A 17,500-nucleotide genomic window follows, 5' to 3' on the forward strand; every position below is an offset into this window, starting at 1 on the left:
CCACAGCGCCAACGATTCAACACACACACACACACACACACACACACACACACACACACACACACACACACACACACACACATCACAAGCAGCCAACAACCAATCCTAACCCTGGCCATCACTCCCTCCCCCCCCCCTGTCTCTCTCTCTCTCTTCTTCACCCACTCGTTTGTTACAGCGACACCCGTTCCTGCGCGGCGAAACCGCAGACGCGTCGCAGTGGTGGCGCGAGTTCAAAGACCGACACGCCAACCCTGATCGTGGTGATGGTGGCGGGCTGGCGGAGCTTGGTGACGCTTTGGGTAAGAGCACAGATACAGTTGTGGGTGATGCTGACGATGGTGACGATGGTGATGATGATGATGGTGGTGATGGTGATGGTGATGGTGGTGGCACCTCCCACAAGACTTTTGTATCCACGCAACAACGGCGACAGCCCGGTGCGAGGCAGCCACCGCCGTCGCTCACGGCCCCTGATGATGCGGCAACACCACGACCACCGACACCGGCACACGAGGACCTGACACCCGCGCACTCTGAGATGTACACCGGTTCCGACCTCCTCACACCAACGCCGTCAAGCAGCGACCCAGCAAGCTAGCCACCCCGCTCGTGTTTTTTTTTAATGGTTGTAGTGCGCGCGCGCGCGCGTGTGTGTGTGTGTGTGTGTGTGTGTGTGTGTGTGTGTGTGTGTGTGTGTGTGTGTGTGTGTGTGTGCGTCTCTTTGTGTGTATTTTTGATACTCGTGTGCATTGCACACACCTTCACCCATTAACCTTCCAATGAGCACCCATCTGTAATTGTGTTGTTCCGCTCGGTTGCGGTGTTGTTGCGTTGTTCCTGCCGTGAATGCCAACACCTCTCCATCCCAGTAAACGACGAAACACGCACATCACAATCCCACAGACACGCAAATCACAAAACACACACACCTTTCTCTTTGTTCGCCATCACAATGCTTCAACTCAAATGATTGTACTGCGCATACACGAGCGTGTGTGCGTGCGTGTGCGTGTGAAGGATGTAACACAAGAGCATGAAAAATCACACTTCACAAGCGAGCGAGAACGTAATGTAACACACACACACACACACACACACCTCACAACGACAAGACGCAAACCAGCGAATGGCAACGCCTGCCACCATCACCCATCGCTCTGATAAGTCGTTCAAATGCAGACACTGGCACACATACACAATGGAAGGCGCAATAGAAATGTACAGCAGGGGCACAATGGGTGTGCGCGCGCGCGTGTGTGTGTGCGCAATCAAACTGCACAAACAAACCACACACGCACACCCAATACCACGACGAGCAATGACAAACGTACACGAACGCACGAACTTCTGCTAACTCTCAACTTATGATACCACCAAAGCCTGTTTCAAAACAACGCCACAAGTCAACAACCTCCTACCAAGCTCACACATCATCATCATCATCATCATCATCATCATCATCATCATCATCATCATCATCATCAGCATCATCATCATCATCATCATCGTCAACCACCAATCAACCACCCATCAACCAACCAATCAACCACCCATCAACCAACCAATCGGTTGTCACACCTCGCTGGAATCCCAGCCAGCCTCTGCTGCGTCTGTTTCGTCGTACACACACACGTACGACGACGGGAACCACAGTGCCGGGTTGAGTGCAGGGTCTGGCGGTCGGTCGGCAAAGTATCCCCTCGACCAGTCATCGCACCGCTCCACCTCAATGAGCACCGCGCCAGTGTGCAGCGTGAGTTCGTCTGCGCCGCGTGACTCATAGTCGGATATGACCCGGACGCGGCGGTGGCGTGGGAGGGGCTCGTATATGCTCTCGTCCTGTTGCACGGCGTTGTCTTGGAGTGCATCCAGCCATCGCTCCCGCTCCCACTCGCTCTGACAGTGCAAGATGAGCTGCTCCGGGTCACTCGTCTTGATGTCGATGCACAGCAGCGTCGTGCCTTCCTTCTTCGTCGGGACCAGGTCATCCACGCAGCGCACGTGGATGGCCGAGCGCGGCACCTGGCGGTACAGAATGAGTTTCGTTTTCCCGCGCCACCGCTTGTCCTGCTTGGCGAAGATGAACCAGTCTGTCAAGAGAATCAGCTCCACCATCTTGCTCTTTGCAATGCGGTACTCGCCACGCTCTGCCTTGAACTGCACGCGCTTCAGCTCGCCACGCTTCACAATCTGCTTGCCGCGCACGTTGATGCTAACATAGTCGCCAGCCTTCATCTTGATGAGGTCAAATTGGTCCTGCAATCGCTCCAGCTCAACCAGTTGCTCTTCAATGCGCATCACCTCGTTGCACAGCCGCACTGTTTCCTGCAGCTGCTGCACCAGCTCCGTCAGCACATGGTGGTCTGGCTGGTCCTCAGACGCGTCCGCAAGGCTCTGAGCATTGGTGTGGTTGGTGTTGGGGTGTGTGAGGAGGGGGCATTGGAAAAGGGCATGTGAGGATGGAAGATGGAACAACGAAGAAGAGAAAGACAGGAAGAAGGGCGAGAGGATAACCACACGCTTACACGCACACGTGTTCGTGCACACCGGCGTATACACACACACAAACACACACAAACACACACAAACACACACAAACACACACAAACACACACACACACACACAAACACATATACACACACACACACACACACCTTGACAAGGAGCGGGTAGCGGGCGACGCGTTGGACGGGGACAATGACATATGCGAGGAAGGGCAGGCCCTTGTGCATGGTGTCGGTCATCATGTCGCGAATGAGCCGCTTAAACACCTCCTTGTGCACATCAAGATACGACTGCACGCGCACGGAGAGCGCACAGTAGTTTGTAAACTCGCTGCGCAGGTTGTTGACGTGCGACGCGAGAATGTCACCAATGCCGGGCACCACCACGTGCTCCTCAATCCGTTGTTCCAGATCGCGACGAAGCGCCTTCCCGGCCTCAATCAGGTCCTTGCACGCCTGCACCCGCCATGAACCGTGATCGGTGTTGGTGTGGGTGTTGGAGGTGTTATTGGTGTTGAGGTGTTGTTGGAGGTGTTGTTGGTGGTGTTGTTGGAGGTTGTCAGGGTGATGGATGACACCGATAAGCGTGAGGCAGACGCATGGACTGGGTCTGAGGGAAGAACGTGGCAGGCACAAACAACACAGCGAAACGCCACCACACAGGCATGTTTGCTTGCATGCCTGCAAAAGTCTGTATGCAAGCCTGCAAATGTAAGCACGTGTGCGTACCGGGAAGAGTTTGAGGACGACACGGAGGTCGAATCCGCCGTCCCCGCCCGATGAACGCTGCGCCTGGTAGTAGTACAGCGGCAGCAGGTATTGCTGCATGGGCAAGGGAGGTGGAAGATCATGGCATGGTGAGGCATGGGATAGCGGTGAGAATTATGAATCAGCGTTGGCAAAACCGTGTGGTACCACACACACACACACACACACACGCACACATCCACACACACACACACATACACACATCCACACACACACACACACATCCACACATACACGCATCCACACACACACACGTACATCCACACACACACACACACACGCACCTTGAAGAGGGCGGTGAGGTCGTTCTGGTAGGCCAGCTCGCTGGTAAACAGCTCGCGAATGATTTCCTGCCGTTTGATGTCTTTCTTGGACATGGTAGCCAGCACGCCGCTCTCTTGCACGTCCTTTCGGTCCCGCCACAACTCCTGCGCCGCCATGGGATTGCACAGCCGGAAGCTGCTGCCACTGCCGCTGCCCTGCTGCTGTTGCTGCTGCAGGTGTGGGGGTGGGGGTGGCTGCTGGCCCTCATCGCCAGCATCACCCTCGGCTGTGGCGGTGGCGGTCCCAAAGTCCAGCTCCATGTCGTCCACGGCCTCGTAAATCGGTCCTCCCTCATCCAGGATGATCGATTGCGTCATGGAGCCGTAGTCTGGCCTGTCCTTGGGCGACTCGTTTGTGGTCGTCACGAGCGTCTCGCGCAAATGCCGGTAGCTTTTGTGCTGCCACTCTTGCAACGAAACGCTATCCAGGCGAATGGTCGAGCGAAGGCTCGCACTCTTCTGCTGCTGCTGTTGTTGTTGTTGCTGCTGCTGTTGGCGTGTGTGATCAAGCACAGACACATCCACGGTCGAGGCCATGGTGCCCAAGTCTGACACGGTCGCGTCAAGACTGCCCGTCCTGCCATCACCACCGACACCACCGCTGGTGTCGTGCGGCTGCCTCGCCTTTGCTGCTGCTGCAAGTGGCGGCTTGGCCTTGGGCAGAGGCACCGCAGGCTTGGTGCGACGAGCGCCAATGTCGCTCTCGCTCCTCGCTGCTCTCTCTTCCTTCTCCGCCTCCTCTGCAACGGGAGGCATGGGGTGTGTGGAGGTGCGTTTGGACTGCGCTGACGACGACAAGCCAGCGTCATCAAACGCATCCGACGACGATGATATGGGCCGACGCGACGCGCGACTGCTTGCCAGCTTGCGACTGCGACGACCACCGCTGCCACTGCTGCGGCTGCTGGCGCTGGTGGTACGCTTGCCTCTTCTGCTTCGGCGTGAGCTCCCACCCCGCACACCCGTCGGCGTTGTCGTGGCGGTCGTGGTCGTGCTGCTGCTGCTGTTGCTCGTGCTGCTACCCAGACGACGTGACGCGGGTGACGCTAACGGTGTCCGTCCATCGTCACCACCACGGCCAATGTCTGCTTGCTGCTCTTGTTTCTGATCATCACCGACGCCACCACCAACCGCTGGTTCCGTCTCCTCTTCATCATCGTCATCATCATCAAAGGAATCACTCTCATCCTCGTCACCAAACGAGTCATCATCATCATCATCATCAAACGAGTCGTCGTCATCGTCGTCGTCAAGATCACTGTCACTCCACGCCGTGTCCGTGTCATCACTCAGCGTCTCGTAGTCATGACCATTGTCACTGTCACCACCGTTGTGGTGGACGCGGTGGTCGTGTGCGGCTGTGTCGGCTGCATCGTAACCACCCTCATCTCGCGCCGTGGGAGCAGCCGTTGCGTCTGTGCGAAGGTGTTTGCGCAACAGCTGCGGGAGCGCTTGCCATTTTCGCAACAACGTGCGCTGGCCACCACTCCTGTTCTTCTCATCCTCATCCTCATCCTCATCGTCCTCCTCCTCATCGTCGTCGTCTCCATGTTCAGCGTCACTCTCGTTGTTGAGATCGGACTGGTGGCACTCAATCTCCACATACTCGTCCTTTCCACGCACCTTCCCGCCGGCAGGGGCTGCTTGCGTCGTGTTGTGTTGTGTTGTATGTGTGTTGGGGGGGGGCAACGTTGTGAGAGCGTGGAGGCTCCAACAAAACGGAAAGGCATAGCACGCAAGCACAAACGCGCCACAACATCACACAGCAAAGCACACACGCGCGCGCACACACACACACACACGCACACGCACATGCGGCGTTGTCTTCCTTACCTGCGCTGTCTGCCTTCTGCCACTGGTCCGTCGCTCCATCAACACCACGGCCCTCATCCCTCTTCTTTTGCTGCTGCTCGTGCCCTGCGATGACAACGTGACCTGTGCGAGACCACATGGAAGGGTCGAGCCACTTGAAGTATTGCTGTGCACGGAAATACGTCGCAGCCGCCCGCATGAGCTGGCGGGCCGGTTTCACCGTCTGCACAAACCCGTAGTTGCACATCTTGTCGAATATCCTGCCAGCGTCGTCCTTGTCGCGTGCAATTCCCTTCTTCTCCAGCCACTTGACGGCGCTCTCCACACGGTGCTGCCACTTGGTCTTCCCTCGCTCACGCGCCCGCTCCCCAAACTGCACGCACAAATGCAGCGTCGATGGGTGTGTGTGTGTGTGTGTGTGTGTGTGTGTGTGTGTGTGTGTGTGTGTGTGTGTGTGTGTGTGTGTGTGTGTGTGTGTGTGTGTGTGTGTGTGTGTGTGTGTGTGTGTGTGTGTGTGTGTGTGTGTGTGCAAAGGGATGCATTCTGTGTGTGTGTGCACCAACACTTCACGGCATGCACCTCCTTGCAAACACGAGGAATCAAAACACACACACGTAGCATCACCATAATTTCCAAAGCAACAGCAGCAGCAGCAGCAGCAGCAGCAGCAGCGTACCTCGAAGCGCATGCGTTCGACGGTGAATTTGATGATGATGAAATCGTCGACCTTGGTTGGATCGAGCGGCTCATCCGGCCGCAGCACCTGCCGATAGTGCTCGCTCTCCGCCTTTGATGCAAATGGCACGCAGCGCCAGCAGGTGGTGGTGGTGGTGGTGGTGGTGGTGATGTGTGTATAGGGGGGGGGGGTAGTGTGTTTGGTGTATGTTGTGTATACAGTGCAGAAACATGTGAGTTCAAACAAAGAATCGCACACACACACACAACGCATGCAACACCGACGCACCCTGAGCCTGTCGCGAAGCTGGTCGTAGAAGGATTCAAAGGCAATGGGCTCGCTCGTGCTCAGCGCAGAGGACTTGGACATGCTGTAGGAGTCAATCGACGTCGCGTCACTCGCTGTTGGCGATGGCGGCTCGTTGTCCCCGCTGCTGTGACCGTGACCGAGAACGTGGCCGTGGCCATGAGTGGCCCCATGGGCGGGTGCACCAGGGTGGACGTGCCCGTGCTGATGTGGTGGGTGCACGTCGACAACAGCGTAGTCCGCGCCATCGTCCTCCTCGTCATCCTGCGTGCTGCTGTCATCGTAGCCGCCGGGGGGCGGTGCCTGTACGCGTGCCTGTGCATGTGCAGGTGGGTTTGACGCCAGCACACGGTGGAGCTCAGACTGAAACGCAGCAGTGGATGGTTTCGCTGCATCTCCTCCACCAGCTGACCCTCGTGGCGTGGGCGTTGTCTCATCGCCATCACCGCCATTGCCGCGTGCATGTGATCCACGTCGTGATGACGTCTCCTTCAGTTCCTGTACGAAATCATGCGCCAACAGACCACCATCACGCCCTCCTCCACCAACCCCGCCGCTGACACGCCTGTCGCTACTGGCTTCTGGGCCAGGTGGTGGGCCTGGTGCGGGCTTGTTGTCGCTTCGCAGGTGGCGCGGGTGCTGCTTGCTGCGCTGCTGTTGCCTCTTCTTCTTTTTCTTCTTCTTCTGACGACGCTCCAGCCGCTTTCGCTCAATGGCACTCATCTCATCACCATCCTCGCCCTCCACGTCGTTCTCGTCGCCACCACCACCACCACCACCAACACCACCAACACCAGCAGCGCTACCCTTGGCATGTGTGCCTGCAAGCACGGGCTTGCGGCGTGACGGAGGTGTTGGTGGCGGCTGGGTCTTCCCCTCCTTCCGCACTGCCGCTGCCGCTGCCGCTGCTGCTGCAATGGCTGACGTCCTTGTTGCTGCAGGCACGTGTGTGCCAACCCCATCGCCACCACCGCCCTCATCTTCATCCTCTTCGTGAATCGTGGGCGGTGGCTGCTGCTGCTTGCGGCGTGCTGCTGCTGTTGGCTGTGTTGACGATGTGGTTGGTGCGTGCATGGACACAAGTTCGATGGATTTCGTCTTCTCGCGCAGGCTGCGTGGCGCGGGGCTTGGCTTGTACCCCTGGCTGCCACCAACGGCGCCCGGCTGGGATGACGTGGAGGATGTGCTGCGGGGGCGTGGCTGGGGTCGCGTGCTTGCAGGCAAGGGAATGGGCTGCGTTGTTGCGGCTGTCCTTGTGGATGTTGATGCCCCAGTCGTTCTCGGCGGCAAAATCGCCACCTTGCCACTGCCGTGAGCATCATTACGCCCGTGCTCACAAGCACCGTCAACCCCGTCACCGTTGCCAACCTCCTTCACGGGGGACACGCTTGGCTCAAACCTGCCCATGCTGACGCGCCCGCTCGTGTGCGACATTGCACTGCCGGCTCTGCTGCTGCTGCTGCCACTGCGGCCGTTGCCATCGTCGTCCTCGTCGTCGTTGCCAGATGTCTGTCTGCTCGGTACTTTTGGTTTGGGCTTGGGTGTGGGCTTGGTCGTGCCTGCAGGCACGCCTTCGGGCAGCGACGTGCGCTTGGAACTACGCGTCACCACCAACGTGCTGGTGCTGGCTGTCGCACTGTGCACCATACCACCACCGCCACCGCCACCACTGCCACTGCCAGCATGTGGAGTGATACCACTGGCAGCGTGCACGTGTGCATCTGGTGGACTGCCTCTGCTGTGCTGCCGTGGCCGACGCGCGTATGACAGCGGGACTTCGCTGCTTGATCGCCTTCGCATGCCACCACTCTCCATCGCAGCAATGGCGGCAGACGGGGTGGCGGCCGTCGAGGTGTTGGCCGACGACGATGACGACGGCACGGGTGACGCTGGTGTTGTGGTGTCGACGGATGAGGTGGCTGACACGCCGCCCTGTGTTGGTTTCGCAGCGGTTGGTGGGGGCGTTGGCTGCGTTGCTCTGCCATGCGACGCGGTGTCATCACGACACCCCGGCTGCGGCCTGTTGGCAATGGGAACAGCAACATGTTCGCGACTGCCCGCACCGCTGCTGCTGTTGCTCCCGCTGCCACTGCCGCTGCCGCTGGCGTGTCGGGTTGGATCAGACCTGCGCCGGTGCTGGCTCCCATCGCCCTCATCATCGCCACAACGCGATGTGCCACCTGCCCCATCATCGCCATCAGCGAGCTGCCGCTGTAGGCGTTGGCGGCGGCGTTGGTGCGCGGCCTCCGCTGTGGACATGGACTTGCGACGGGGTGGGGGCGCAGGCTTGCTGTCGGGTGATGGTTTACTGGCATCGCTTGAGCGTGACGGCGGTGGATGCGATGGTGGTGGTGGTCGCCGTGCACGCTGCTGCTGCTGTTGTTGCTGCTGCTGTTGCTGCTGTTGCTGCTGTTGCTGCTTGTCTGGGGTTGTGTTGTGGCTGAGTGACGATGTTGCCGCTGTAGTTGCCGCTGTAGTTGTGGCAAGTGAGGGCGAGAGGTTGGCCGGCTTGACGGGCGGGCGTGGTGGTGTGCTCTTTGCAGATGCTGTCTTCGACGCTGATGCTGATGCTGCTGCCGAGATGGGCACGGTTGTGGTGATGGGTGACCCTGTGCGGGGCGCGGGTGGGCGTGCGGGCTTGGCGCCGCGTCGTTGCGTCAGCGGCGATGATGGTGACGACGCCGACATTGGTGCTGTCAGGTGCGTGCCGCCGTTCTTTGGGGGCGGTGGCCGCGGTGGCGATGGCTTGCCGGACCTGTTCACCTTCACATCGCGTGCCGTCGCTGAACACAACAGACAGAGAGGTGGGGGGGGGGGGTGGTGAGGGAGGTGCGTTGAGACTGGAGGGATGGGTGGGAACTGAGGCACTGTCGTGCGAAGACAGCGGTTGTGGACAGTGGCCACACACAATCAAGCGTGTCGCATGCGTGTGTGTGTGTGTGTGTGTGTGTGTGTGTGTGTGTGTGTGTGTGTGTGTGTGTGTGTGTGTGTGTGTGTGTGTGTGTGTGTGTGTGTGTGTGTGCAGAAGGTGCACAAGCAAACACGAAGACACAAACAAACAAACAAACACACACACAAACAAACAAACAAACACAAACACACACACACACAAACAAACAAACGAACAAACAAACGAACAAACAAACAAACAAACAAACACACGCACACTCAAGTACACACCGAGCTTTTCGGTTGCTGTCTGACTGCGTGGACGCAAGGATGAGGGCTTGCTTGGAATGACGGGCTTTGCTGTTGGCGGGGACTGTCGTGATGAAGCCGTTGCTCGGCCACGATGCTCTCCACCAGCATCATCGTCACCGTTACTGCCATGCCCTTCTGATCTCCGCTTCATCTTGCTGTCATGACCAGCAGATGCATCTGTGCCTCGCCCACGTGTTTCAAGTGGCAGCGAGTGCCGTGCCTTGGGCTTTGCAAGGGCGGCAGGCTTCTGCGGGAGCGGTGGCTTGCCGCGCACGGACGCTGATGTTGATGAAGCTGCTGACGATGATGTTGCTGTTGGCGCGGCGCCGTGGCTGGATGGGGAGTGTGGCACAGACAGCCGGTCCGGGTGGCTGCCTGGACTGTGGGGCTGCTGGCTGCGCGGGCGCGGCTGTGGTGGCGAGTGCAGCTGCGGCTGTGGAGACGGCGTCCCCGACCGAGGGCGAGGCACGGGCCGCGATGAGGACGACCCTGCCGTTGCTGGTGCCGTGTCTGTGTTGATTTGAAGGCGGGGTTTTGGCGGTAACCGCGGCGCCCTGGCTCCGTCGCCAGAGCCTGCGAGTGGAGTGGTGGTGTGATAGGGCATGGTGGTAGTGTGTGGTGGTGGCAGACAACAGGATTCATACGTAAGGGGAGGTGAATGCGCAGGTACGTGGCATGGCTATGTTGGCATGCATCGCGTGCACGCGTACCAATGCAAGTGCAACAACAGCTCATGGTTGAAATGATACACACACACACATTGCACGCACGCACGCGCATTCATTGCACGCACACACACACACACACACACACACACACACACACACACACACACACACACACACACACACACACACATTGCACGCACGCACATTGCACACACGGACAGGGGTGCAACCGAGCACGCACAAACACACAAACATGTACAACCACGCACACACCTTCCATGCTGACGGTGATGTGTGAGGGACTGAGACTCGCTGCAGGCACGTCACCGTTGTCTTGACACGCGTGTGGTGCAAGAAGGAAAACGTTGTTGAAAGCAAGGACAGGCGCGCAGCTGGCGTCGTCCAATATGTTATCCAAACCAAAGCAGCGCCGAGAACAAAAGTTGCAGTTAACTGCTGCTGCTTCTTCTTCGAATGGACGCAGCAGGTGCTGATGTTCACGATGGAAAGCGCACAACGTATGCACGCACACACTCTCTCATGTACGATGAAGCTATCTATGCTTTTGCAGCTGCAGCTGTTGTTGCTGTGGCGAGGTCTCAGCTGGCCGGGCTGCCGAGCAAGCAGAGTCTGTTGTGTGTGTGTGTGTGAGATTGATGGTGGGTGCTTTGTGTGTGTGTGTGGGCGAAGAAAAAAAAAACGAATCGCTCCCTCAACCAAAACATTCCCCTCATTTCTGCTGAGTCAGCAGGTTTGTGTGTGTGTGTGTGTGTGTGTGTGTGTGTGTGTGTGTGTGTGTGTGTGTGTGTGTGTGTGTGTGTGTGTGTGTGTGTGTGTGTGTGGGTGTGTGTGTGTGTGTGTGTGTATGCAGAACAAGACCCTAACGTCGTCCATGCCTGCCCCTTGCAAGTGGCTGCTATGCTTCAATCGGCGAACGACAAACAAACAGCAGCATCAACAGCAGCCAACAAGGGCAAGAACAGAAAAGGAAGGTAGCCACGAGCGATTGTAACGCAAGCGACAGAGAGAGAGAGAGAGTGAGTGAGTGAGAGAGAGAGAGACAGACAGACAGACAGACAGACAGACAGACAGACAGATAGCACAACCAGGGCAAACAGCCACAACAGTAAGAATGGGAATTGGAGGGGGGGGAGAACAACCACGCAAACAACGAAAACGACAAGGAACAAGCGTAGCATGAACTCCGTCGCTTGTGCGTGTTTGCGGGTGTGTGTGTCATTGGGCGCGTGCGCATCAGAAGTCGCAAGGGACGGGGAGATGGGAGAGGCTGCAGCCAGACGCGTACACCTTGTCCCAGAAGTCGCACTTGGCGTTGGAGGTGAAGTTCTGCTGGGGCGTGATCGTCATGTTCTGAAGTGACAGCGGGTGTGTGTACATATGATTGTGTATATGTGTGGTGGTTGTGGGAGAAACGAAAGGGAGGGGGAAGAGGGAAGGGGAAGAATAAGGCGCGTGTGAGACATTGCGAAAAGACAAGAAGCGGATGGGTTTGATAGACCAGCACATACACAGCACATACACAGCACATACACGCACACATCATATTCGCACACACCCAATACACACACACACATACACACATACACGCACACACAGTGCGCACCAGGTTGAGGTAGGTGTTGTACTGTGGGGAGAATTGGGGCCAGGGCACGGCGCCAGGCGTCGGCTTCATATCCTGTCCGATGTTGGGGTCGCCGCTCCACGCAAAGTTGGTCCAGTACCGCACAACCTGCACGTGTGTGTGTGTGTGTGTGTGTGTGTGTGTGTGTGTGTGTGTGTGTGTGTGTGTGTGTGTGTGCGGGGACTCTGAAGCAGGGTGCGACACAAGCAGCAATGGATGTGAACTCTCCATTGCGCTGTGCTGTGCTGTGGTGTATACGTGAGCGCCGAGCTTGCAAGCAACCACACACGTGTGCACCTTGTTGGCGAGCTCTACTTCGCCCTTTCCGAGGAGGAGGAGGCGGGACCGGAACACAAACGGCACCTCGCTGGTGATGGCAGGGGATTGCGTCATGGGTGATGTCAATGTGTGCCACACGCATGTGAACATGTGCCACACGCTTGCACAGCGTCCCAGCGACGGTAGACACACACTCGCACAGACACAGCAAACAAACAACGCAAACACACACAGAGAAGCAACGAACACAAGCCAGCGCAACCAACACAACCATCCCACACAACCAACCCGCCACAAACACAAAGCAACGCAAACAAACCATCGGACAGACATGCAAACGACACAAACACAACCAACATAACGCATCACAGTTCTGACCTGGAGTGCATAACACCGTAGCCTGGCTCGGCGAGCTTGACAACAAAGGGGAGGTGGGTGAAGGAGTACAGGAACGAGGGCACACCCCTGTTGGTCATCTCCCGACTGGCACGGCGCGCATTGCACGTCATCTCACTGGTGGTGCAATGAGGTGGACACGCGTGTGCATGTGTGTGTGGTGATGTGTGTAGTGATGTGTGTGGTGATGTGTGTGGTGATGTGTGTGTGTGTGTGTGTGGTTGTGAGTATGTGATAGGGGAGACAAAAGAAAAATGCAAGAGTGTGCAATGAACAAATCACACACACACTCACACACAATCAGTCACAAAGAATCACACACACACACACAATCACAACTGCACTCACGCGTCGCTGAGGATGGCGCTGGCGGCGAGGAACGGTGTGTCGTACTGGGACGCAGAGTAGAGCTTGCGAATGGTATCAGACAGGTTGCCTGCAAGCAACATGACAGCGGCGCAAAGGAAAAGGAAAAGGTGGTGGGGTGGTGGGGGTGGTGGTGATGAGAACAGAAACATGCCGTAGCCATCACAATCATCGTCATCACAAGCCACGTCCAAGAAGTGCGCCTCTCCAATCTGTCGTTCACCCGCCCTGTTTGCACCACCACCACCACCACTGCAGGTCAAGTTCGTCATAGCGCACCGGTGAACGTGGTGCTGATCCAGGTTTGCAGGTCCTGTTCCGTGGCCTTGGGCTTGATGTGCTCAACAAAGAGCGAGCCCTCGTCCTTCACAGTGCCAATCATCATCGCGCTGACGTTGTTCACCTTGCCTGCAAGCACAGCCGAGCGAAGGGGGAGGGGGGATGATTGTGAGGTGACGTATGAAAAAAAAGAGCGGAAGGAGATGGGATGTCAGCGGCGCGCAAACAACAGGCGATAATGCTGACGCACGCTTTGAAAGGCATTCACATGCACACACGCACACACACACACACACACGCACACACACAAACACACACACACGCACACATACATACACACGCACACATACACCACACACACACACATACACACGCATGGCAACAACGCACCCTCCTTCCAGAGCTTCCATGTGGCATCGGTGAGCTCGACGCCATCGATGGTGGGACCCCAGTCAATCTGCACAGACGGGTCGTTCTCCTGGTGGCGCCAGATCTCCGTCGTGTTGACGCCGCGCATGCACGCAACCTCCTCCTCGCTGTGTGTGTGTGTGTGTGTGTGTGTGTGTGTGTGTGTGTGTGTGTGTGTGTGTGTGTGTGTCGTTGGATGTGAATGGCGGACAAACCGTGCGCGCAAACGCACGACGTTTGCAAACCAAGTTTCAAGCCACAACTACCAACATCCTACCGCCCCCACCACCACCCCACAACCACACCTGTTGCCACCACAACAACAACCGCAATTACCTGGTCTTGGCAGCGCAGCCGACGGCAGATGCAATTCGGGAGAAGTGCGATGACGACTGGTTGAGTGTCTTGTACGTCCACGCACTTGGTGGGCCACTCTCAATCACAACTTTGTCAAACAGCCCGTTGCTGCACGTGGGGTTGCACGCGTCACATGATGGCGACGGTCATGTGTGTGTGTGTGTGTGTGTGTGTGTGTGTATGTATGTATGTATGTGTGTGTGTGTGTGTGTGTGTGTGTGTGTGTGTGTGTGTGTGTGTGTGTGTGTGTGTGTGTGTGTGTGTGTGTGTGTGTGTGTGTGTGTGCTTGTGTGTGTAAATGTGAGGAGGAACGGGCATGGTAGAGGGGGGGGGGGCCGTGATGTGACGAAGAACGATCATCACGATCATCCCCGACATTTACAACCACCACCACCACCACCACATCAACCATCACCACCACTCACAACCGCCAACACGAGTCAGCGGGGCGCACCTGCGTGGCATGACGACATGGTTGCTGGTGGAGGCACCGCCGGCACTCTGGCCAAACAGCGTCACCTGAACGATCAACATCGCGGTGGTGGTGGTGATGTGAATGATGATAATGACGAGGGGGTGGTGGTGGTGGTTGTTGTTGTTGTGAGTGCGACAAGAGGAAGCTTGGCACCTCTTACGCAAGCAAAGAACAGGAGTGGAGGTGCATGGATGTACATGATATCTGCCGCATCATGTGCATCACCACCACCACCACCACTACTACTACTACCGCCATACCACCATCACTGTGGGCTCACGTTCTTTGGATCGCCGCCAAAGTTTGCAATATTGTCTTGGATCCACTGCAGGGCTGCGCGCTGGTCCTGTGTGCCTGCCGCCAACAACGCATGCAGATGGACGGTGTTGGTTGGTGGTTGGCGGTGAGATTGCTTGAATATGTTCACGTTGGGCGTGAGAGTGTCCTCCGCTCACACACACGCACACACACACGCACACACCCACACACACACACACACGAAGGCACACGCACACACAAAGGCACACACACACACACACACACACACACACACACACACACACACACACACACACACACACACACACACAATCAAACACACACGCGCAAACAAAACACACACACACAATCAAACACACACACACCGTAGTTGCCTGTGCTGTTGTGCTTGTCCTCCTTCTGCAAGGCGGGGGCGGCGGCGTAACCAAAGGCGCCGAGACGGTAGTTGATGGTGACGATAATCACATTGCCGATATCAGCCATCGCTGCGCCGTCATACACAATGAAGCTCGAGCCGCCTGTAATGTGCACGCGCGTGCATGATGCGCATGAATGAACACACGTAAGTATGCGAGGGCAGGTTGTCACGTGCGAGGCAGCTGTGCTTGGGCTTGGTGGATTGATGGATTGATGGATTGGTGGATTGATGGATTGATGGATTGATGGATGGATGGATTGATGGGTGTCACAACATCACATGACACACAAACAGGCAAGGTGCTGGCACGTGCACACAAGAGATGCGCACGAACACACGCGCGTGCGTGTCACTGCACATCACACACCGTATTCCCAGCTGCCACCGTAAAGCCAGGCCTGAAGTGAACAGAGGATCGATTGCGGGAAGGTGAGGAGCAACCGAAGCACACTTTGCACGTGCACACACACACACGCACGCATACATACACCGCACACACGCCACATACATTCACACGCACACTAGCACACGTGTGCACACCACACACAATTCACACACATGACCACTGCACGCTGTCTTCTCTCCTCCAACTCACCATGACAGGCAGTTTCTCCTTGCTGTAGTCTGTGGAGCGACGGAACACGTTCAGGTACAGGCAGTCCTCGGACGTGTTGCCAAGATAGATGTAGTTGGACTTGCTGTTGAGGGGCACGGATGGGGAAATCGCATGGAGGGAGTGAGGCGATGACTATGGCTGTGTTCGTGTGGTGGCACTCTTGCGGTTGAAGTCATGCCGACACACCGGTATGCACACACGCGCGCGCGCGCACACACACACACACACACGCACGCGCACATACACACAAGCACGCACGCACGCACGCATTTCAGAGACACTGGCGCATTTGTTTGTTTGTGCCCACCTGGATGTGCAGTCTGGGGCGTAGAGATTGGCGTCGCGAACACCGGACCAGCGCTGCACGGGCTGAGGTGCGCGCCAGCGAAGATCGTCCACCTGTGGTGGTGGTGGTGGTTGGCACATCGCACGCACGTGCAAGCGTGAGGGGTGAGGTCAGCTCACACGCATGCAGTGGTTGTGCGAAGAGACAGTGCGCAGGGTGATTGAGGGGGAAGTTGATATGGATCGCATATGCCATGTACATTACCGGTGGCTTTGCAAACGGGATGCCAAGGAAGTAGTCTGTGTTGTTGACGCGTGTGCCCTGCCCATGATGATGAAAGTGGTGGAGTGCATGTGAGCTGGCGCTGCTGTGGTGTGACAAGAAGGGACAAAGTCCTTTGCATCATGCATACAATCAGAGATCGGGATGGAGAGAGAAGGAGGGAGAAGGAGAGGGGGGAGAGAGAAGAAGAGAGAGGGGGAGAGAGGAGAGGGGGAGAGAGGAGAGGGGGAGAGAAGAGAGAGGGAGAGAAGAGAGGGGGAGAGAGGAGTGTGCGAAAGCACACACACACGCACACACACACACACATACGCACGCGCCCATCACACACACACACACGCACACACACACACACGCACCCGAAGAGCGCCATCCTTGGTGTCCACAATCACAAACTCGATGGGATCGTCCGAATAAAGGCGCACGCCACGACCAACATCTGCACGAAACAAGGTGGCATCGTGAATGAATGCATCGTTGTGAGCGCGTGTGTTGGTGTGAGCGTCAGCATGTCAGTGAACACTTACTTTCGCCACTCGCATCACACCAACCCAAACCAACAAACCTCAACCCAAACCAAACTAGTTCGCCCAACACAAGCACCCCCCCCCCCCACGGATCTCGCTCACCTTGATAGTACTGGCCAGTCGCATCAGTCTTCTCCTCTGCTTGTGCTCCAATCGCCACTGCAGCCACCAAACCCAGCAGAGCCAGCCACGCAAACAGCCGCGACATCGCTGCTGCTTGTTGTTGTTGTTGTTTTGCTTTCTTTGGAGAGGCAAAGGATTGTCGATAATTGGCAATGGTGCCAGTGATTATTCCGCGTGCGAGTGTTGACGCTCACTCCTTCCCTCCTCCTAAAGCCCTTAAAGCCCTCTCTGCCCAATTGCCCCCTTGGGCAATGGTCGCTGTTCCCATCACGTACGTTTGTTTACTGGGGCAAAGGGCGTGAGACGGTTGCTGCGGGTGTGAGCTGCGGTTTGCTTGGGCGGCGAGGGAGGCGCCGTCTTCGTGGCGTCGTCGTGGTAGTTGTCGGTGTTGGTGATGACAGCTTGTTGATGGTAACGCGTGCTGATGATGGCGTGGGCCTGCGTGGTGGCGTTGGCAACAGCCGCTGCTGCGCCTTGGTTGGCTCACGACGCAACGGCGAGCATGTGG

General features: G+C 57.1%; 4 protein-coding genes across 4 annotated transcripts in view; 1 reads left to right on the forward strand and 3 right to left on the reverse strand.

Moving 5' to 3' along the window:
- The window catches only part of PTSG_09802 (STE/STE7 protein kinase), a gene marked incomplete at both ends in the record, with an annotated part of 3,612 nt that extends 3,011 nt beyond the window's left edge, over positions 1 to 601 (forward strand). Inside the window, one exon of the mRNA XM_004989103.1 lies at positions 179 to 601. Coding sequence (XP_004989160.1) covers positions 179 to 601 — 423 coding nt within the window. The remainder of the gene's footprint in view (positions 1 to 178) is intronic.
- An 859-nt stretch (positions 602 to 1,460) lies between these two features.
- PTSG_09803 (uncharacterized protein) lies at positions 1,461 to 10,947 on the reverse strand. Its single transcript, XM_004989104.1, has 9 exons — positions 10,536 to 10,947; positions 9,574 to 10,167; positions 6,376 to 9,176; positions 6,088 to 6,198; positions 5,433 to 5,784; positions 3,561 to 5,239; positions 3,238 to 3,330; positions 2,659 to 2,964; positions 1,461 to 2,397 (listed from the first exon to the last, which is right to left on the reverse strand). The coding sequence occupies exons 1-9, from the start codon at positions 10,540 to 10,542 to the stop codon at positions 1,576 to 1,578; spliced, it is 6,765 nt and encodes a 2,254-aa protein (XP_004989161.1). The 5' UTR covers positions 10,543 to 10,947; the 3' UTR covers positions 1,461 to 1,575.
- A 362-nt stretch (positions 10,948 to 11,309) lies between these two features.
- On the reverse strand, positions 11,310 to 17,134 carry PTSG_12925 (uncharacterized protein). Its single transcript, XM_004989105.1, has 17 exons — positions 16,972 to 17,134; positions 16,702 to 16,781; positions 16,328 to 16,384; positions 16,085 to 16,176; positions 15,757 to 15,859; positions 15,529 to 15,559; positions 15,109 to 15,261; positions 14,745 to 14,818; positions 14,444 to 14,508; positions 13,969 to 14,097; positions 13,615 to 13,760; positions 13,225 to 13,353; positions 12,928 to 13,015; positions 12,562 to 12,696; positions 12,202 to 12,271; positions 11,887 to 12,012; positions 11,310 to 11,633 (listed from the first exon to the last, which is right to left on the reverse strand). The coding sequence occupies exons 1-17, from the start codon at positions 17,075 to 17,077 to the stop codon at positions 11,517 to 11,519; spliced, it is 1,701 nt and encodes a 566-aa protein (XP_004989162.1). The 5' UTR covers positions 17,078 to 17,134; the 3' UTR covers positions 11,310 to 11,516.
- Positions 17,135 to 17,259: 125 nt separating this feature from the next.
- Positions 17,260 to 17,500, reverse strand: part of PTSG_12926 (uncharacterized protein) — a gene marked incomplete at its 5' end in the record, with an annotated part of 2,169 nt that continues 1,928 nt past the window's right edge. The window contains one exon of the mRNA XM_004989106.1: positions 17,260 to 17,500. This exon is cut by the window's right edge and continues 241 nt beyond it. Coding sequence (XP_004989163.1) covers positions 17,274 to 17,500 — 227 coding nt within the window. The 3' untranslated portion in view covers positions 17,260 to 17,273.

The sequence above is a fragment of the Salpingoeca rosetta genome (assembly GCF_000188695.1).
Source record: "Salpingoeca rosetta unplaced genomic scaffold supercont1.31, whole genome shotgun sequence".
Lineage (NCBI taxonomy): Eukaryota > Choanoflagellata > Craspedida > Salpingoecidae > Salpingoeca > Salpingoeca rosetta.

Bases quoted from the DNA above. Each gene is read 5' to 3' on its own strand.
- PTSG_12925 (XM_004989105.1), bottom strand. From the start codon at position 17,077: ATGTCGCGGCTGTTTGCGTGGCTGGCTCTGCTGGGTTTGGTGGCTGCA. The intron at 13,354-13,614 runs GTGCGTTGTTGC...CTGTGCTTGCAG, and splicing joins ATGGAAGCTCTGGAAGGAGG to GCAAGGTGAACAACGTCAGC. The intron at 11,634-11,886 runs GTGCGCACTGTG...CTGTCACTTCAG, and splicing joins ACAACACCTACCTCAACCTG to AACATGACGATCACGCCCCA.
- PTSG_09803 (XM_004989104.1), bottom strand. The intron at 6,199-6,375 runs GTGCGTCGGTGT...TTTGCATCAAAG, and splicing joins AGCTTCGCGACAGGCTCAGG to GCGGAGAGCGAGCACTATCG. The intron at 2,398-2,658 runs GTGTGTGTGTGT...ACCAATGCTCAG, and splicing joins GCTACCCGCTCCTTGTCAAG to AGCCTTGCGGACGCGTCTGA.